A 22670-nucleotide genomic window follows, 5' to 3' on the forward strand; every position below is an offset into this window, starting at 1 on the left:
ACGTGAGAGATCTTTAGAAGATAAAGTATAAAGCAGTTATGAAAGCCATTGATGAGAATACCACACAAAGTGGAAATGTAATCATATGTTCACAGCCTTCAAGAATGAACAGTGTTAAAGATGCTTATATACCTAAATCCTTCTGCAGACTCAAATCAATTCTTATTAAATACCAAAGACATTCTTCAAAGAAAGGTTCGAGTTTTAAAGTATGTCTGGAAGTCCAAAATTCCCAAACATGAAAATCCACCTTGAGAAAAAATTGAGGCAGGAAGCATTACAGTACCACACTTAGAAATGTTTGATTTGTTTGTTTACTGTAAAATCTTGCAAACAATTTATGAAAACTAATATGCACAAAACATGTTGAAACATATTCTCCAGATGTTCTGTAACATATTATTTTACCATTTAATAATTTAGGTGTATTCTCAGTCTTAAAGTACCTTGTTTAATAGGTTATAAAAAAGTCCTAGTAAAATACTAGGCATGTAATGTGACTAACATGAAATACTTTACTAGGTGACACGTGGAACTTAAAGATTCTGATGTATATATTCTCTATGACTGAAAAACTATCCCTTGAAATGTTTAAACAATTCACTGGATACTAAAAATTCAAGCATTCACTTCTGTATTCTGTGTATTTATTTGACTTTTTATAATGAAAGAAATTTTATATTTAAAAATTACATTAAAACATAAATATACAAAAAAATACTAGGCATGTGAGTATTTACTACTTAGAGTCAGAAACAAACACTAATATTTATTATGGATTTAAGTTTTATCAAGAAATATCTTAAATGGGCTGTCAAATTTGAGAGTTCACAGACGATACTACAATGCTATTCATAGACAGTGTCTATGACATATGCTACCAGTACAAGAACTAAGACAAATTCTGAATTTTATCAAGTATGGAACAAGTTGCTGCTCCATCTCATAAATTCAGTAAATTGTCATGGGTCAGCAGAGGAGAGGGAGACATTTTAAGACAAGAAGAATGGAAAGTAGAGGGTAATGGGATACATGTGACATAAGCAGAAGGAAAGACAGTTTTGGAAAGGAAGGGACCCATAGAAATGGCACACAGAGCACCAGGGAGGGCAATGTGGTCGAGCAGTGGATTTGAGCAGAATGTAATGACACATAGGTATGCAAATGCCATAATGAAATCTAATAGTGTGGACCTTAAAACTAATTTAAAAGACTCTATTGAAATTTTAGATGATTCAAATATTATTAAGTCAGAAGCCAGCCCAGGTTTCTAGACTAGTGTTACAAACCAAGGATGCACTAGCTTAATCTGTTAGAAAAAAAGAGATGCATAATGATTCAATGATTTGCTTAACACTAGGAGATTGTTGAAGTTTCTACTTGTATACAGCAAAGAACTGCACAGTGACAAGCATCATCAAAGTCTGAGAATGGTGATATTATTCAGTGTTGCTGGGATACAATCCTGATGTGGTGCTTTAAGTTGTCCAAAGCATTAGGAACTCTTGTTCTGTTTACTTGTGTAGGTAATTCCATGGGGGATGGCATTGCCTCAAAGAAAAATTGCTACAAGATGTCCTTAGGTTCTATGACTTCCATTGAACCCAGAACTTATTTTGTAAATGACAGGGAACAGTAAGGAAGTCCCCTACCCTTGAGGAAGTGCCCTGGCTTTGAAAGGCCATCCTCAGTATTGTGGATTATTTTCAGTGTTCTAGAATATATGATTCCTAAATGGATAATGTTTTTTATCCTGAATCTAGGACAGGAAACACCAATTAATGTAAGCAATTAAATTTTCTACCAACAGTTGAAAGGACAACTGGAACTGATTACGATCGATTTATAGAAAGAAAGTAATGTAATGTTTTTGTGCACTTAGTACCAATATTGCAAATCCATGCTTTCAAAAAAACATCCTGTGATGTGTTTTCCAACCTTGAGATTTTTCCTTCAGTTTACAATGATCAGTAAAACAATCCACCGTTGTAGACCAGTACTTACTGGAAGGAGTGATACATATGCCAAAGTCAATTTATTACTATAACCTGTTGTCTTAGAATACTATGTATTATTAGAATAAGATAAAATCAGAAAGTTAATGAATAAATCAGAAGAAGATAATGGGCATGTTAATATAATTTGATTGATTCCCCAGGAAATAATATAATGTGCATAACGACACTATCTCATTTTAAGTAGATTTGAGTTCAGAATGTAAAACCATTTTATAATTGAACTTATCAGTTGGTTTTGTTGATATACCCAAAAAGGGTGTTTCTAATGACCTTCTAATTAAATCATATTAGCATATAAACTATCACATCTGAAGAATCTCATGTCAAGTTAACATAAACAGGACCCGCGAATCCCGGCCCGCAGCAGCTCTCTGCTCCCAAACCCTGTGGGAGAGAGACCTCACCGCCTGATCAGGTGGGCACTCCTGAGGCTGCAGAGCGGAGGAGACCACCAACACTGCCCACCCCTGCCCACATCCCTGGCCCAAGAGGCAATTGTATAAGGCCTCTGGGTTCCCGTAGGGGAGGGCCCAGGAGCGGCAGGATCCCTGCGCCTGAGACACCAACGGAACCTGAAGGAAACAGACCAGATAAACAGTTCTCTGCACCCAAATTCCGTGGGAGGGAGAGCTAAACCTTCAGAGAGGCAGACACGCCTGGGAAACCAGAAGAGACTGCACTCTGTGCACATCCAGACGCCAGAGGAAAACACCAAACGTCATCTGGAACCCTGGTGCACAGAGGCTCCCGGAAAGAGCGGCTCAGATCTTCCCAGTTGCTGCCGCCGCGGAGAGGACTTAAGCAGTACCCCACGAGCAAACTTGAGCCTTGGAACCACAGGTAGGACCAACTTTTCCCCTGCAAGAAACCTGCCTGGTGAACTCAAGACACAGGCCCACAGGAACAGCTGAAGACCTGTAGAAAGGAAAAACTACACGCCCGAAAGCAGAACACTCTGTCCCCATAACTGGCTGAAAGAAAACAGGAAAACAGGTCTACAGCACTCCTGACACACAGGCTTATAGGACAGTCTAGCCACGGTCAGAAATAGCAGAACAAAGTAACACTAGAGATAATCTGATGGCGAGAGGCAAGCGCAGGAACCCAAGCAACAGAAACCAAGACTACATGGCATCATCGGAGCCCAATTCTCCCACCAAAGCAAACACGGAATATCCAAACACACCAGAAAAGCAAGATCTAGTTTCAAAATCATATTTGATCATGATGCTGGAGGACTTCAAGAAAGACATAAAGAACTCCCTTAGAGAACAAGTAGAAGCCTACAGAGAGGAATCACAAAAATCCCTGAAAGAATTCCAGGAAAACACAATCAAACAGTTGAAGGAATTAAAAATGGAAATAGAAGCAATCAAGAAAGAACACATGGAAACAACCCTGGACATAGAAAATCAAAAGAAAAGACAAGGAGCTGTAGATACAAGCTTCACCAACAGAATACAAGAGATGGAAGAGAGAATCTCAGGAGCAGAAGATTCCATAGAAATCATTGACTCAACTGTCAAAGATAATGTAAAGCGGAAAAAGCTACTGGTCCAAAACATACAGGAAATCCAGGACTCAATGAGAAGATCAAACCTAAGGATAATAGGTATAGAAGAGAGTGAAGACTCCCAGCTCAAAGGACCAGTAAATATCTTCAACAAAATCATAGAAGAAAACTTCCCTAACCTAAAAAAAGAGATACCCATAGGCATACAAGAAGCCTACAGAACTCCAAATAGATTGGACCAGAAAAGAAACACCTCCCGTCACATAATTGTCAAAACACCAAACGCACAAAATAAAGAAAGAATATTAAAAGCAGTAAGGGAAAAAGGTCAAGTAACATATAAAGGCAGACCTATCAGAATCACACCAGACTTTTCGCCAGAAACTATGAAGGCCAGAAGATCCTGGACAGATGTCATCCAGACCCTAAGAGAACACAAATGCCAGCCCAGGTTACTGTATCCTGCAAAACTCTCAATTAACATAGATGGAGAAACCAAGATATTCCATGACAAAACCAAATTTACACAATATCTTTCTACAAATCCAGCACTACAAAGGATAATAAAGGGTAAAGCCCAACATAAGGAGGCAAGCTATACCCTAGAAGAAGCAAGAAACTAATCGTCTTGGCAACAAAACAAAGAGAATGAAAGCACACAAACATAACCTCACATCCAAATATGAATATAACAGGAAGCAATAACCACTATTCCTTAATATCTCTCAACATCAATGGCCTCAACTCCCCAATAAAAAGACATAGATTAACAAACTGGATATGCAATGAGGACCCTGCATTCTGCTGCCTACAGGAAACACACCTCAGAGACAAAGACAGACACTACCTCAGAGTGAAAAGCTGGAAAACAACTTTCCAAGCAAATGGTCAGAAGAAGCAAGCTGGAGTAGCCATTCTAATATCAAATAAAATCAATTTTCAATTAAAAGTCATCAAAAAAGATAAGGAAGGACACTTCATATTCATCAAAGGAAAAATCCACCAAGATGAACTCTCAATCCTCATCTTCGATTGGTTTATATACAAGTGTGCAATTTCTAGGCTTGAAAGTAAAATGATGCTATCTGGTGCTGGATAGAGGAGCCTTATTTTTTATTATGGCAGCTTGCTATTTTTGGAACATGGTGATTTGGTTGAACACAATAAAATACAGTAGTAACTGATCTCCCCCTCTTCCTGGATGAGTGAGGAGATGATTAAATGTTGATGTCAGCATCCATGAGCATATTCAGATGAGCTTCTGCTTCTGTTGAAAAGGATGCTGTGTTTGATTGTGGTCCGAAGCTTTGAAACACTACTTGGCATCTCCTTCCTTGGAGGTCTTACTGTTTAAACATAACAGATTTGATAGCTTGTTGGTAAGGTGAGGTCCAGCTTGTCTCCACTAGGTCATCTTCATGTGAATCCGGTGGTTATACGGTTTTGTTCTAGGGATATTTCATTTTTTTAATAACGGTTTTAGCTGACATTCATGGAGAGAATGAATCCTTAGAAGTGTGCCACTAGTGAAAGGAAATCCTGTCTAGAGTATGTTTCTTTACAAAGCTGTGTCACACCATCCTTTGGGCCCTCTGCTGGAAAAGTAGAATCAAGTCTCAAATAATGCCTTTTAAATTGTATCCTCTAGTATTATAGATGTAGGACAGTACTGTATCATACCTCTGTGGATGTAAAATAGCTTGTACCTGCTTTATGATACGTAGTAGTGACCGTGCTTTATCAGAGCTGTTTTTAATGATGTTGCTCAGAATGTTTTCTTTCCAGATGATGATTGAGAAGCTAATTTAAAAAAAAATGGTGCCAGGTACCACAAGAGTAACAGAACTGTGCTGTTTTCTCGGGTTTTGTTTTTTTTACTTTTTTTTTTTTAATGGAGTGTGCTGGATGTCTCTACAGTTTTGTTCAGATGACTGCAGAACCTGGAAAAGCTGTTGCTGCTGTTGATGCATAACACACTGCTATTATTGGTCTTTTTATATAAATATAAATATATATATACAGATATATAATTTGAATTTTTTGAAACTTTACCTGTGCTGTCAACTTTCGAAAAAAGTATCCCCATTTACTGTGTTGAGTTGGCACTGTACAGAAATTAACAGCCATATTGGTCTAGAAATGTTGAACTTAAGTTTTTTCCATTTGTACAGGGGTAACACACTGTATTAAATATGTAAGGTCTTATATACGTGGGTTTGATTACAAAAACTAATAAAGTATTCTCTAAATTAAAAAAAAAGTTAACATAAACAGACTAAGTAAAATGTATGGGAATTATGCAAAGATTCGTCGTGTAACTGAATAGACAAAGGAAGCTAAAAGAGACAAAACACCCAAATGATTACCTCTTCCATTTTAAGTGTCCAGGTTGAACCATTAAGGGCTGTAACTTTAGTTATGTCTTTAATTCTTTTTATATTCATCTATTCTTAACTATTTCATTAATGTCATGCAAATGTAATCTATTAGTTGTAAAATAGATTTTAACATAATATCACAATTTTGTTTCGGAAATATTGTTTCCTAATAAACATAAGTGTTATTGAACAGGTGGCCGTACCATTGTCCCCCTGACTATACTCAAAGAGGATAAATTTTTTTTTTCTGGAGCTGGGGACTGAACCCAAGGCCTTGCGCTTGCTAGGCAAGCGCTCTACCACTGAGCTAAATCCCCAACTCCAGGATAAAATTTTTATTTCATAGTATTGTTCAGTAGATTAAATGCACAGAATGTTGCAAACATTTCTGAGATATAACTTTAAAAATTTACATAAATGAGGAAAAACAAAAACTATAGTTGAAAAGGCTTATTGGACAAGGAATCTTGTAATCAATCATTAGCATTAAATGGAAAATTCTAACATTCTTATAATTTTTGAATGCTGAAGGAAAGTGGATGTTGGTAGGGGACTAAGACTCTGAGAAATGAGAGAAAAAGGTCAGTGTGTTGATATTTTCAGTTACAGGATAAACGATTTGGGGAAACTAACATTCATGGTGAATGTAGCTGGCAATACTCTGTGTACCTGATGTCTGCTATGGATACATCTTAAATTTCTTCACCAATAAGTAAACGATATGTAAGGTGAAGTATGTGCTAATTAGCTTGCTTTTTAGATCAGCTCATGTACACATATCATGTCTAGGAAAGTGGAAGAGTAGAAGCAGGTTTTGGGGAAAATTTGAAATATATTTGACTCATTTAGCATTGTTTGTAATTACAATGTTATATGACAAACTGCCATGTGCTGTTTGAGCTCCCTGAGAAGCTGACTTTGGAAGAAGCAGGGCTGAGCCCTAACTTCTCTTCCTGACTCAAACATTTTGTGCCAGTGTCTTCTGATGTCCTCCTTCTGGGGAGGAAGATGGGTTGCTTCCCAGCCCCAAATGTGACAGGGAGGGCGAAACACTCAAGAGTGAAAACATTGTGTTCTTGAAACAACAGGAAGGGAAAGCATTTCCAACAGACATTATGACTGTTTATCTTATAATATGAAAGTGTCTGCTGTGGGGAAGAAGGCAGAAGCTCAGCTGTGGGATTTTCATTCAGGAACACAAAGCTTAAATGCGAACTTCAGTTTAGTCCCTCACCTTTCCCAGTTGGTTTCTGCTGGATGTGAGTGTCTCATTTGAAAGTTAGTTTTTAACCTTATCTAGTTGTTCTTTTATTTGGAAGCCTCCAGATGGAACATACTGCACTGCCAGGGAAACTTCTACGGGGCCTCTGAGAGTCTTCAAGGGACTCTCCAGCGTGCTTCATTTAAGTGATTTCCTCACTATATTTCTGCTGGGGGGGTTATAAGACCCTTAATTTGATGATTACCCCTTTTTAATCTCACAATTTTCCTTCCCTAATTTTCTCCATTGGAATTTTTGAATGCCCAATTTATGATATTTTTCTACTTACTATTTATTCTTTTACCTTTTGCTTGATATATGTTTATAAATTCAATAATTAAAATATGGCTTTGTTATCCTGTATTGAATCCCTAAGTCTCATACATAGCATTATAACAGATCACCAGCTGTATCCTTTCTTCCTTTGTGCCCACATACCCAGTGGATGCCACAGACAATTTCTTCCAAGCCCCCTTTTCCTCACTCATAGCTGTGTTCCAGTACACAATCAACTGGACACTCTTGTTCAACCACAGGCCACACCTGCCAGAAATCCAGTCTTCAACACCAGCAGGCATTCCCTGTGAGCACACTAGCCAGCATAACAGGCTACATACAGCCAACATTTTCTCTAAAAATCCAGAGAGGAAACAGAAACCAAGGATCAAAACATCCACACGATAAGGAAATAAACAGACAAAATTAGACCTATATATTCATACCAAATGCAACTAGACACATAGGTTATATAGATACCAAACCCAGACATATAGGTTATAGCATAAGAACATAATCAATAAAAGTTAGGGCAATATATCTCCATCAGAGTCCAGTTATCCTAGCCCAGGAGGCCTTGAATATTCCAACATAGCTGACACAAAAGAAAAAAGACCTCAAAACCAACTCTATGAAGATAAAAGAGGTCCTTAAAGAGGAAATGAATAAATTCCTTAAAGAAATCCAAGAAAAATGGAAACAATTGGAGGAAATGACTAAATCCTTAGAGAAAGCTAAGAAAATACAAACAAACAGTTGAAGGATATGAATAAAGCTTTTTGAGACCTAAAAATGGAAACAGAATAAAGGAAACAAACTGAAGAAACCCTGAAAATGAAAGATTTAAGAATTAAAAAAGGAGCTCCAGAGGCAAGCTTGTGGGGTACAGAGCTAAACAAAGATTCTTAGCTGAGGAATATTGAATGACTGAGAAGTACCTTAAGAAATATTCAACATCCTTAGTCATCAAATATAAATCAAAACAGCCCTGAGATTCCACCTCACATTAGTCAGAATGACTAAGATAAAAAGCTCAGGAGACAAGAGATGCTGGTGAGGATGTAGAGAAAAAGGAACACTCCACCAAGAGATGCTCCAACATATAACAAGGACACATATTCCACTATGTTCATAGCAACCTTATTTATAATAGCCAGAAGCTGGAAAGAACCCAGATGTCCCTCAACAGAGGAATGGATACAGAAAACGTGGTACATTTACACAATGGAGTACTACTCAACTATTAAAAACAATGACTTCATCAAATTCATAGGCAAATGAATCGATCTAGAAAATATCATCCTGACTGAGGTAACCCAATCACAAAAAAAAAAAAATAATACATATGGTATGCACTCACTGATAGGTGGATAAAATCCACAGACCACATGAAGCTCAAGAAGAAGGATGACCAAAGTGCAGATACTTCAGTCCTTCTTAGAAGCAGGAACAAAAAATATTCATAGGAGGAGATACGGAGTCAAAGTTTGGAGCAGAGACGGAAGGAATGGCAATTTTGAGACTGCCCCACCTGGAGATCTAGCCAATATACATACAGCCACCAAACCCAGACAATATTGCAGATGCCAAGAAGTGCATGCTGACAGGAGCCTGATATAGCTGTCTCCTGAGAGGCTCAGTTAGAGCATGACAAATAGAGGTGAATGCTAGCAACCAACCACTGAACCGAGAATGGGGTCCCCATTGGAGGAGTTAGAGAAAGGATTGAAGGAACTGAAGGGGCTTGCAACCCCATAAGAACAACAATACTAACTAACCAGATTTCCCAGGGACTAAATCACCATCCAAAGACCACACACGAACAGACCTATGGCTCTAGCTGCATATGTAGTAGAGAATGGCCTTGTTGGAGACTAGAGGGAGGAGAAGCTCTTGGTCCTGCCAAGGTTGGACCCCCAGTGTAGGGGAATATCAAGGCAGGGAGTCAGGAAGGGGTGGATGATGGGTGGGAGAAGGGGGATAACATTTGAAATGTAAATAAAAATATCCAACAAAAAAAGAGAGATGGAAGTAAGACTCTCAGGCATTAAAGATATAAAAGAAACAGATACACTAGTCACAGTAAATGCTAATTCTAAAATATATCCTTGATGTAAAACTTACAGGAAATCTGAGACCCTATAAAAAAGACCAAACTTAAGAATAATAGGAATAGAGGAAGGAGGATTCCAGCTCAGAGGCCCAGATAATATTCTTTAAAAAATCATAAAAGAAAAACTTTCCAAGTTAAAGGAAATGCCTATGAACATAAAAGAAGGGATGGGTATGGGACAGGGGGCTTATTTCCAGGAAACCGGAAAAGGGAATAACATTTGAAATGTAAATAAAATATTAAATAAAAGAAAAAAAGATAAAAGAAGCATACAGAACACCAAATAGAGTGGATCAGAAAAGAAAGTCCCTTAGTCAAACCATAATCAAAACATTAAACATACAAAACAAAGAAAGAATACTAAAAGTTGGAAGGGGAAAAAACTTAGTAAAATATAAAGTTATATCTATTAGAATTACACCTGACTTCTCAATGGGGACTCTAAAATCCAGAAGGTCCTGGACATATATTGTATGGATGGACTTACAATTGGACATTAGCTATAAAGTATAGGAATCTCTTTTGGAGAGATTAGTAATACAAGGGACACACCTAAACATAATAAAGACAATTTACCTCAATCCTATAGAAAACATCAAATTAAATGTAGAGATACTCAAAGAATTTCTACTATAATCAGGAACAAGAAAAGGCTGTCCACTCTCCTCACATCAATTCATTATAGTGTTTAAGGTTTTAGCTAGAGCAGTAAGACAAGGGAAGGCGGTCAAGAGGATACGAATGAAAAGGTAGAAGTCAAAGTTTCACTATTTGCAGATGATATGGCAGTATACAGAAGAGAGGCTGCCCTAAAATTCCACTGGTAAATGTCTCCCCTGAACACCTGGTAAGCACTTTCAGTAAAGTCCCTGCATAGAAAATTACTCACAAAAATCAGTAGCCCTCCTACATCCAGGTGAGTAACAGATTGAGAAGGACGTCCTGGAAATAACAGCCTTTACAACAGCCTCAAATAATAAGATACTTTATGGTAAGTCTAACCAAACAAGTGAAAGACTTGTGTGATCAAAACTTCAACATTTTGAAGACAGGAATTGAATAAGATACCAGAAGATTGAAAGATCTCCAATATTCATGAATCAGTACCATTAACAAAGTAAACATGGCCATCCTACCTTTAAAAGCACTCTATGGAGTCAATGCAATGCCCATCTGTATCTAGACACAATTGTTGGTAGACTTTGAAAGGAAAATTCTCAACTTCATATTGAAAAACAAAAGCCCAGGAGAGCTAAAACAATCCTGAATAGTAAAAGAACTGCTGGAGGTCTCACCATGTCTGATTTCAAGTTGTACAATGGAGCTACAGTAATAAAAACCAGATGCTATTAGCATAAAACAGACACATTGATCAATGGGATTGAATTAAAGACCTAGAAATAAATCCACATGCCTATAGAAACTTGATTTTTTTTAAAAAAATAAAGTAGCCAGAAATACACCCACCATAGGAAAAAAGAAAGCACTGTCAACAAATGGTACTGCTGCTCTATTTGGATGTCTCCATGTGGAAGAATGCAAACATTAATATTTATCACTCTGCCCAAAACTCAAGTCCAGGTAAATCAAAGACCTTCATATAAAATCAGACATACTGAACCTGATCAAAGAGAATGTGGGGAACAGCCCTAAGCACACTGGCAGAGCAGACAACTTTCTAAAAAGAACATTGATAGCACAGGCACTAAGATCAACAATTAATTAGTGGGACATCATGAAACTGAATATCTTCTGCAAGGTAAAGGACACTGTCAAAAGGGCAAAGTGGCAGCCAACAAATGGAATTTTTTTTTAACCAACTCCACATCCAGTAAAGGAATAATATAATACCCAAAATATATACAACTTGAAAAACTAGATATAAAACCCTCTTAATCAAATTAAACCATATTATACAGATCTAAACAGAGAGTTCTTAAAAGGGGAATGTAAAGTGTTAGAAAACCACTGTAGAAACGTTCAACGTTCTTTGCCGTCAGGGAACTTCAAATGAAAACTACTTTGAGATTTTACCTTACACCTGTCAGTATGCCTTAGATCAATGACAGTAACGCAAGTGACAGCTAATGCTGGTGAGAATGTGGAGCAAGGGAAACACTCCTCTATTGTTGTTGGGAGGCCACTTTGGAAACCAATATAGCAATTTTTCAGAAAATTGGGAAATGACCTACCTCAAGACCCATTATACCATTCTTGATTATATACCAATGGACTCCTCATTCTGCCACAAGGAACACTTGTTAAATCATGTTTATTTTGGACTTATTCATAATAGTTAAAAATTTGAAACAACCTATATGGCCTTTAACAGACAATGGATAAAGAAGGAGCTGAAGGGGCTTGCAACCCCATAAGAACAACAATACCAACCAACCAGAGCTCCTAGGGACCAAACCACCATCCAAAGAGTACACATGGACAGACCCATGGCTCCACCTGCATATTTAGGAGGAGAAGCCCTTGATCCTGCCAAGGCTGGATCCCCCGGCCCCCAAGTGCAGGGTGGAGAGGTGGGAAGGGGTGGGTGGATGGGTAGGGGAACACCCTCATAGAAGAAGGAGAGGGAATGGGATGGGGGTTTATGGATGTGAAACTGGGAAAGGTGAAAACATTTGAAATGTAAATTAAAAAAATCCAATAAAAATGTTAAAAAAAGAAAATGTACACAGGGAGTTTTACTCAGCTGTTTGAAAAATGACTTTGTGAAATTTGCAGACAAATAGATAGAATTAGAAAAAAAATTACACCGATTAGGCTTATCCAGACCTAGAAAGACAAATGTGGTATATATTCACTGATAAGTGGATTTAGCCACTAAGAAAATGATAACCAAGGTATAATCCAAAGAGTCAGAGGTAAAGATGCAGGTCTTTATGTGAAATAGAATAGATTTAAAGGATGAACTTGTGGCAGGTAGAGATGGGGGCAGGAGGGATCAGGTTAGGTGGGGGTGAGATGGGATGGAGAGAGAGAGAATGAAGGATGTCACAGCTGGGATTTGGTGGATGTTTGAGGGGTGGTGTGAAAACCTAGTGCAGTGAAAACTTTCTGGAATCAATCAAGGCGATCTTAGTGAGGATTCCTAGTAGAAATATAGACTGGCTATCCTTTGTAGCAAGGAAAAGTTTCTAGTGGAGATGCTGGATTGTATTCCATTGTGTTGTTCCATGGAAGTCCCCGAACAACCTAGGCTGATGCTAAGACAGACTGACAGTGGGGCCCCATTGCTGAGGACATCATCCACTTAGGTCATTGATCATGGAGAGGTCAAGCTGTTGCCAGCAGCAAGGCTACACCCCTTTGTTCTCGTCTCTTTGGTGCCAGAAGGTATGAAGAGACCTCAGAGCTCCCAGGGACTAAACCACCAACCAGAAAGTACACATGGAGCTCCAGCCACATACGTGTCCTTGTTGGGCATCAATGGGAGGAGAAGTCCTTGGTCCTGTGGAGGCTCGATGCCCCAGTGTAGGGGAATGTCAGCGCGGGGACAAGAGAGGGAGTGGGTGGCTGGGAGTGGGAGAAAACCTCGTAGAAGCAGGGGGAGGGGAGATGAGAGAGGGGACTTCCGGAGGACAAACTAGGAAAGGGGATAAATTTTGAAATGTAAATAAAGAAAATATCCAATAAAAGAAAAAAAAATAATAAAATGTATAAAAGAAAAAAAACCACAAAAACATTGACATATGATCTGTCCTGCCTACACAATATGGTAGGCACAAACTTGTGGGACTATCCAACCAATGTCTGATTTGACTTAAGACCCTCTCCAACAGAAGGGACCCATACTCAGCATTGCTTCGGTAACCAATAGGAGAAACTATCTATCCCAGAGGCCTAGAATAAAACCAAACACAACAAGAATCAATAAAATGATTCCTAATGATATTATGCTGTAATCATAGATCACTGTCTTATACAGTCATCATCAGAGTGTCTTCATCTGGCAGCACATGGAAACAGGTGCAGAGATCCACAGGCAGACATTATGTGGAGAGAGAATCTAAATTTATGGTCTACAGTGATTCTCTCCCCTCAGAGCTCAGCAAATCCTGCTGAAGAAAGGACAGAAAGATTGTAAGAGTCAGAGGAAATAGAGAACACCATTTCTCCTCTGAGTCAGCCAAGGAAGTGCATATAAGCTCTCCAAGACAGAAGCAGCAAGCACAGGGATACATGTAACAGGTCCTCTGTGCATATATGTAACTATTAGCTTAGTATTTTTATGGGTTTCCTGAATAGAAGAATGAGGGGGGGTCTCTGACTGCATTGCTTAATCTTGGGACTCTATTCCTCCTGTTGGGTTGTTGTGTCCATGATATGAAAATTTGTCTTCATCTTATATTTTATTTTGTCATTTTTTTTATCTCTTAGAAGCCTGTTTTTTTTCTAACAAGAGAAAGGAAGGGAGTAGATCTAGAGGGAAGGATAAATGGGGAGGAGCTAGGAGGACTAGGAGGAGTAGGAGGAGTAGAAATTATAGCCATATTATTTCTGTGAGAAGATAAATCTATTTTCAATAAAACAGACAAAAATGAAGTGATAGCTATAACAGATCATTCTGCTTGGACATATATAATACGATATTATGAAAACTAAAATTAAGGAGGTAAACTGAATGCACAATTTCATTATTAGACAAGTAAAAGATGTAAATGCATATTAGTATAATAAAAATATCAATAAACATTTCATCATTCTGGGAGAATTTGACAAGAAATGAAACAAATTACGTGTTAAGTTGCTATATAGGAAATATCAATACTCCACTCTTTACATCCCCAGGATGGTAATTCATTTTTATTTGTGTCAGATACTATAAATAGTAAAAGGACTTTAATGATTACAATTTAGTCAAAATGTTCTCAATATTTTTAATAAACATAATTCAGTGTGAAATGGGAGAAACAAAGAAGGAATATGCTCTCTAAATTATATAAGACTTTTCTGATGGATACTTAGTCACTTGTAGTGTTTCCAGTGATGACCTGGCTTCCATTGTCAGCATCATACATATTATTAAGTGCTTCTGTGATTCACATAACAGACTTTTTACCTGTCAATGATCTCTAAACAACGTAATATATAGCAAGTACTCTGTGGCACTTATATCATTTTAGGTATTCTATGCACCTAATTAATAAGCTTCTGAAAGAAGACTATAATCTTACATTGGCGGATGTGAATAGATTCTATGCAAAAATGTACGACATTTTAATGAAAGAGAATTTTATCTAAGACGTTGCTCTCAATCAGAAATGCAGAATGACTATTGCAATTTCTCAATGGCCTTTGTGTTTATGAATAGTACACTCTTGTTTCTAATTACATACCTGCATTATGTTGATATCAACTCTTACCTCAACAGAAAAGGTGTAACAGATAGGATGTCAATATGCATCATCTATGCTTTCATTGTTTTGCCTCCTTTAATGTAGAGGCAAACAGAAAATCCGCCTTAAGGTGGCTGATGTGTAAACTGACAGTTCAGCCACTGGTTGCTTCATTTAACACACTCACAACTGAAGTGGAAACCAATCAGAAACAGGCAGCAAACCGCTCCGGCAGGGATTCATCTATTATAAGTTTGTGCCCTTCTCCCTTTCTCAACCACTGAGGAGTGTCTTTTGAGGCTTACAGGGGACAGAACTGCTATTTTTTTCACACACAAAAGCTGCCTTTGAAGGTCCCGCTGCATCCAGCACATAAACCATCCCAATGAACCCCAGAAATCTGAATTTAAATGCAAAACCAAATCCAGAAAACAACAAACATATCCAAAGTACATTTATGTAAATTTATGTGCAGCTAAGCTCAGCATGTCAGCTGCGTGCTAAGAGCTAATATAGTTTCAAATTCCTTCATGTTCTCTGAAAAGATAATGAGAAGTTGTAGGACCAGATATTGGTGATATCATAAATGTTCATGGTTCCCATCGATGGCAGATTATAACTACAGGAATTGATGTGTTTCTCCCAATCCTGTAGAGTCACATTTTAAGTATCCAATTTATAATCAAAAGTGAATCATAATTCTTTACCTTTTCAGAAATCACTTGAGCTCTTCCTTCATTAGCACTATGTTAGATACTGAAGATTCAGAAAAAACAAAACAAAAAACAAACAAACAAAAAAACCCAAAACTCAAACAATAGCAAACTCCCCAGAAAAATCACAGAAAACAAACAACAAAAAAAAATAATATAAAGTCAAAAACAAGAGAGGTGTGTCCTCAGAGTGGGTCAGGCTTTTATCAGCTTAGCAAATAAAGCTGGTGATTATGTTGGGATATTAATAATTATGTTGTGAACGTCTAAAGTTTGGAAAGAGAAGGGGTGTCAATTTGATAAGAGATAAAATATTATTTTGTAAAAAATAAAGTGTGAATTAAACATTTTCTGAAGTTGGAATGCTATTGGCTAAGCTTCCTCATATGAAATAGTCTAAGATTTTTTTTTAATCCAGTGAATGATTCCTAATGGTACTCTACTAATTTCATAGACTGGAGCCTATCATAATCGATATCAGAGAGCTTTCATCCAGCAACTGATTGGAACAGAAGAAGAGACCCACAGACAAAAATTAGGCAAGTTTGGGGGAATCCTATACAATAAGAGGAGGAAGGATTGTGGGAGTCAGAGGAGTCAAGGACACCATGAGAACATGCCTCCCAGAATAACTAACCAGGGATCATAGTGGCTCTCAGAGACCGAGCCAACAACCAGGGAGCTGTATACGCTAGAGCTACGTCCTCTGTGTATATGCTGTGGCTGTATAGCTTGCTGTTGTTGTGGGACTCCTAAAAGAGGGAGCAAGGGTTGTCAATGACTCTGTTGCCTGCTTTTTGGATCCCTTTCCTCCTACTGAATATGAGGGTTTGTGCCTAGTCTTATTGCATCACGCTATGCCGTATTTGGTGGATATCAGAAGGACTGCTCTTTTCTGAAGAGAAACGGAGCAGTAGAGGATGTGGGGAAGAGGGGAGGGGTGTGTGTGTGTGTGTGTGTGTGTGTGTGTGTGTGTGTGTGTGTGTGTGGTTGTATGAGGGTATTAGTGTGTGTGTGTGCGTGCATGTGTGTGCATGTATGTGTGTGGTTGTATGAGGGTGTTAGTGTGTGTGTGCATGTGCGTGCGTGCATGCGTGTGTGAGTGTGTGTGTGTGTGTACTGGAGGAAGGGGGGAGGGGAAACTACAGTGGGGATGTTATATATGAAAGAAGAATTTTTAAGAAGTGGTATTGATGTTGTAACATGAAAATATTTATGATCATCGATCCTGGTATAAAGATCCTCACTGATAGTGGCAAGTTTTAAATAAATGGGAACATATGCTAATGTACTTATATATCTTCAAGTTATGCAAAGAAAATGAGAGAAACATACACTAGTTAAAACTCCAATCTCAGTGACCCTTTCAAATGGGGTCATTCATTCATGGGCAAAGGATCTGTCAGAATTTTGAACCTAAGAGAAATAGCAAGAATAGCATTAAGAAATATGACTTGTAATTAAATCCTCAGCAAAGCCAGATCTTCAGCAATTAAAAGAGAGAGAAATAAATGTCAGACCATTTCCTGTTAAGTATTTGTTCAAGAATATTTTCTAAATGCTACCAAGAGATAGATTTTACATTTTGGGGAGTTCTAGCCCATCTAGTATCTGATTTACTAAGTTTTTAAAGATCATTTTCAACAGATCAAAGAATAGTAGAAAAACAAAATTCCAATAAAGGTAAAACTGTATAGAAGTTAATACTAGGAATACTTCAAATCTAGTTTGAAAATAATCTAATTTTTCGGTAACAATTTCTGTCAATATCAACATTCTGAAACATAAAATTCTCCTGTTTTTAAATAAACTTGAATATTTTGTTTTGAAAATGATTTCAAGGGAAGATAGAGTCAAGCATTTTAGAACAAAAGTCTACAATGTTAACTGAAGGCAAAAGCACTGGCTGTTCCTTTGTTATTTGAAAACCAACAAGTCCTTCAAATTGGCATTAATTCATGAGAACTAGGAAATTTATGGGTTTGTAATATGTTGTGAATGTACAACTAAGAGAAATAAACAACTAGAGGGAACCTGGAAATAGTTTTGGATTCTCAAGAGTCAATAATAAGAAAGCCATTATCAATGAGTAGAGTAAACATCATCAAAGAGTGCTCTGATGTTCCTGAAAGTCTTAGGAAAGATGGATAAACACTGGCCAACACTAGACCCTGGCAGATCTTTCTGAATAAGTACTTTGCAGTTAAGAGTAAAAAAAAATTAATACAGTCTAAAAAGCATATTGTGAACAAATTGCTACTCATCTCACACCTGAAAGACAAAATCAATTCTATAAAAGCCCACAGCATATAATTGGAGATTCAGAAATAAAAATATAAATGACTTTTCATATTTTGGAACATGTTAAACAGAGAAATTCTATAAATATACAATCAAAATAAATCATCTACTCCCTATTAAGACAACTAATTATAATTTCCTTAGAAAAGGAAAAAAACTGTGAAGAATTACCCTCACTACCTTGAATAAATGGGATTCAAAACTAATAAAATATATTCAACATGAAATGAGGATAGATTCTCTAGTGCTGTATGTTTTGTTATTGGGGTAATGCTCTATACCAGGAATTAAAACCAAAGTTGTTCCATATCCACTCCAAAATATTTAAGACCTCTCTAAAGTTTATGCTTAAGTACAAGACAGCATGTTTGGAATAGACATACAGGCATATAGCAATAGAGAAACCAAAGCAACACGATAAATGAATAAACAAACAAATAAACATGACATTCTAGAAACAAGCAACGAAATAAAAGGGGTGGGAAGTGAACCTACAGCATCTGTGCATGTTAGCCTTCAATAATCCTACCATGACCAACTGAAAGACCTGTTGTGAAGTCTGATTTTGAAGCTGGGAGGGGATGTACACAGGCTGCTTCAAGAAACCTGGACCAATGGCCTAAGCAGAAACTTTGATGAATAAATATTGTGTATAATCTGTGTAAATTCTGTAATTATAATTTGCCAACATATCCGAGGTCCATGTGTGGTGTGTAGGTCACTATTACTTACATTTTACTTAAAATGAAAATGAACAAATTTTATAGTAGCTAACAATTGGAAGCCAAAATATGCAATATTTGAACCAAGAAGTGGAAACAAAGCACTTTTTCCAAATAAATACTTTATTCAGAATAAAAGAGAAGTTATAAACATTTTTTTCTGGTAAACAGTGTATACTACAAACCAGATAAAATATGGCTATTGTGCATGTTATGTATGTTACAGAATTTATAGACAGAATGTTCACATTATCTCATTGGAAAACATGAAAATTATCATGATGTATTTTGAGAGTCCATCCATAAATGTATTATGTAAAGATGATGAAATACATGTTTTGGTTCACTGAAGACCTAGAAAGGTCATTATTTTAAAATGTCCTCAGTGGGGCGAGTAGTGTCTAAAAGTAAACAGAACCACATATACATGCTGGCAAACTTCTGAAGTGAAGTGATTATTTGGATGTTGCTGACCCTGTGACTGTATCCCTGCTCTCCTATCAGGAAGGTAGGCATGGTTCGGTGTAAGTTAGCAGTCCTGGCTGTGTTCCCAGACACACGGTTGACAGGAGCAGGTGGCAGATGGAGTTGGCTTGGGAGCCATCTGTAGCTAGTTACCTGACCCCAACTTCTACGGAATTATGTTTTCAACTTTCATAGCTGCTTCCAGCGTGCTTTCTCTTTTTTCAAAAATAAAATATTAAACTAGATTCTTAGAGTTCTTTTTAATTATCCATCAGAAAAACACCTTGACTAATTGTGTCTTTAAAAAAACCTATCCCAGTAACTATCCAACTGCCAAAAGAACAATGTGAATGAGAGCAAAACCAGTAGGTGAAACTAGTAGGTGGATACATTTTCTATTATATCATAGTACATTGTAACATTGCAGGGTCAGAAATATCAGAAAGCTTTCTGATACAAAACGTGAACAAATTTGCATATTAATTTACATGTAAATTAAAGCATACTAATATGAATACATTTCTTTGTATTTTGCTATGACATTTCTAATCCTTACCTTCCATAAGTTTCCCCGTGTGTTCCGCACTTCCACCAGGAAGAATCTTAGCAATATAGGCTCCAATTTCTCCACTATGTCCAGGGATTTCTTTACCACCAACAATTCTAATTCCTAGCCCATTACCTGTATAGAAAAGTTAGCAAACTGTAAGCAGTAATTCAAGAAGGAAACTCTTATCACAAGAAGGTTACACAAAAGGTGGATTAGGTACCCAGAATCCAAGCAAAACCCTGAGAGTAGAAACTGGACATCAATCACAAAATTACATTATTTCGATTCCAAAACACATAATAAGGTATAAAACTATTGGGGCTTAAGTGTAATCTACGGTGATCAGAATGTAATTAAATGCTTTCTTACAGTTAGTCATATTTATGCAAATAACTAATGCCCCAAATTTAATCAGTTATATTTTTTAAGAATTACAAAATATGCTCAGAAAAAAATCCAAAGTAAACAATTCAACTTTAAAATTAAGGTCAATTCACTCTTGGAAAGGTACTCATGGCTACTATAAACTAGACAAATATAATCCCAACATAGATATGAGTTCAAGAGATAAGAAGTCCATAACTATGATTGCTCATTGCTTTCAACCCTAACTCCTCATTTTGTAACTGCCTGTGGCGCAAGAATATTGTTCCAGAATATGCATAACTCAGTCCTGGTTCTTTACTCCATAACCAGGTTGTTTTTAAATTACCTACTTGAAGCGAAAACAGAGAATAACATGAATTTTGCAATGTAAGTGGGTGCACTGTTTCTAGATCTAAAAGCAAGTGAGTACGTGTGGTACCAGGTATGATTTTGGACAGATGTCAAAGGTGTTTTAGGAAAATGTAACACAAGAAAGCAGAACTCTTAATCTCTACTGCTAACACGGTTATCTATTAACTGGACTTTTACTAAACTTGGTGTGAGAAGTACTGTTCTCAGGTTTTCAGTCTCAAGACGGTGTTCACTTGTCACTTAATTCTTCAAAGCTAATGGCTTGGTTAACATCCGCACAAGTTACGTGTTATGCAACTAATTATACTAAATTATGGGCCCTTTATGTAACGTCTACACCAAATATATATTATAATTTAATACCCCCTTCTATTTCATGTTATAATTATAGATGAACTTCCTTCCTCCCTCTTCTCCTTTCTACCTCCCCTTCCTTACTGCCTCCCTTCCTTCCCTTCAGACTTCCTCCTTCACTCTTGCCTTCTTTTGAGTTCTTTATTTTCTATCTTGCTTTCTCCATTTCTTTACTGTGTTCTCTTTCTTCTCTCCCTCCCTCTCTCCCTTTCTTCTGTCCATCTTTCTGCTTTTTTCATCAGAGGGTATTTTGGCTATTAAATCTCAAAAAGTGTTTATGTCAACATAAACAAAGTTATTAATCTGCTTCTAAATGTCCTGCCATTCCTGCCATTAATGATTCGTGGTGCAGCAATATGCTGGTTCCTTCTAGACCCACACTTAGAGGTTTTTTTTCTCTCTCTCTCTAAGGTCCACGACTCAGCATTATTTTGTTGTTGTTGTTGTTTTAGAGTAATTATTTTGTGCAACAAATGCAGCATAATTGCACTAATTTAAATAATCTGGTAAATAACACTCAACTAGATCTGGTAAAAGCAGGTGAGTCACTGAAATTTAGACTTTAAGAAGTCATGGCGATAGAATCTGCACCAGCCTTTTAGATACTTGTCAATCGAGGGAGAAGTTAAAGAAAATAGTATTAACCAGCAACAATCAACTAAGCTACCTAACACTTACCAATATACTAAGTACATTTTAAAACTACATAGTTCTAAAGTAGATCTAAGTTATTTGAAACTAAAAGTTTGAAAAAATACCCTTTAAATGTTTGCTTAATAACATATAGTAGAAACGTAAAAAGACTTAGGAAGAAAAATAATAGTTTTTTATCATAACATATATCATGAAAGCTAGCTCAATTCATATGTTTCTTGAGTAATAATTATTAGATCTTTAGATATTATATATTTGATTTCCATAAAGCTAAAGTGTTCCCCTTCAAATGTAGAAAGCCGGAGGCCAATGTAAGTCTTGATGAATTGGATATACAGTAATTTTGAAGTAAAATGACTGGAACTAGGAGTCCTTGATATGTGCTATTTATATCTTGAATGTTCTAGCTTTTTATTTATTTTGTAGTCATACATATAAGGTGTGTATGTGCATGTATGTGCATGCATGCCTGAGTACGTCTGTTTGTCTGTGTGTGTGTTAACCATGTGTAGGTCTCATGACAACTGTGGCAGTTGTCCTTTACCATTGGTTGTGGTGACTGAAGTCATGTTATCAGGCCTTGTGGTAAGTACTTTACCATCTGAGACATCTTCCTGGCTTCACATTTACATAACTTTGACAGTAAAAAAAAAGCAAAACAAGGTCCTTTGTCTTTTTACATATTTCCTATGTAGTAATGTACAATCATTAACTAATACTCTCTTAGTAAGAGGTCATAAAATACACAGGCCTTGATTTTACAATCTGACAGGATAAAGAGACACATAAACATTTATCATAGCTTTAAAAATAATTTAGAATTTTAAGTAGAACAAGTTGTGTTTTAAACTTTATAAATTATTCTCTTATATATTATATCACAACTACAGTTTCATCTCCCCTGTCTCTTCTTAGGTTCATAGCACCTCCCTGCACTGCTTCTCCATTTGCCTTCAGAGAAGGGCAGGATTCCCAGGAGTATCACCAGGATCTGGCATATTAAATTGCAATACAATTAGGGATTTCCCCTCACATACAGTTGGACATGTCAACCCAGTAGAAGGAAAAGGATCCTGAAAGAGTCAAAGACAGTCCTTGCTCCACTGTTAGAAGTCTTATAGAACCACAAGCTACACAACTATAACATGTGTGTAGAAGTCCTAGGTCAGATCAATTCAGGCTCCCTGTTGGCAGTTCAGTCTCTGTGGACCCCTTCTGAGCCAATGTTACTTGACTCTGTGAATTGTTTTCTTGTGGTATCCT

The 22670-nt window shown here is 37.0% G+C and overlaps 1 protein-coding gene across 13 annotated transcripts in view; it reads right to left on the reverse strand.

Annotated features, from left to right (window-relative positions):
• The window catches only part of Pclo (piccolo (presynaptic cytomatrix protein)), a 358568-nt gene that overhangs the window by 100317 nt on the left and 235581 nt on the right, over positions 1 to 22670 (reverse strand). For all 13 annotated transcript variants that reach the window (XM_039108295.2, XM_063286636.1, XM_039108291.2 and 10 more), the window contains exon 10: positions 19668 to 19793. In XM_039108295.2, the coding sequence (XP_038964223.1) occupies positions 19668 to 19793 (126 nt within the window). The remainder of the gene's footprint in view (positions 1 to 19667; positions 19794 to 22670) is intronic.

The sequence above is a fragment of the Rattus norvegicus genome, chromosome 4, assembly GCF_036323735.1.
Source record: "Rattus norvegicus strain BN/NHsdMcwi chromosome 4, GRCr8, whole genome shotgun sequence".
Classification (NCBI taxonomy): domain Eukaryota; kingdom Metazoa; phylum Chordata; class Mammalia; order Rodentia; family Muridae; genus Rattus; species Rattus norvegicus.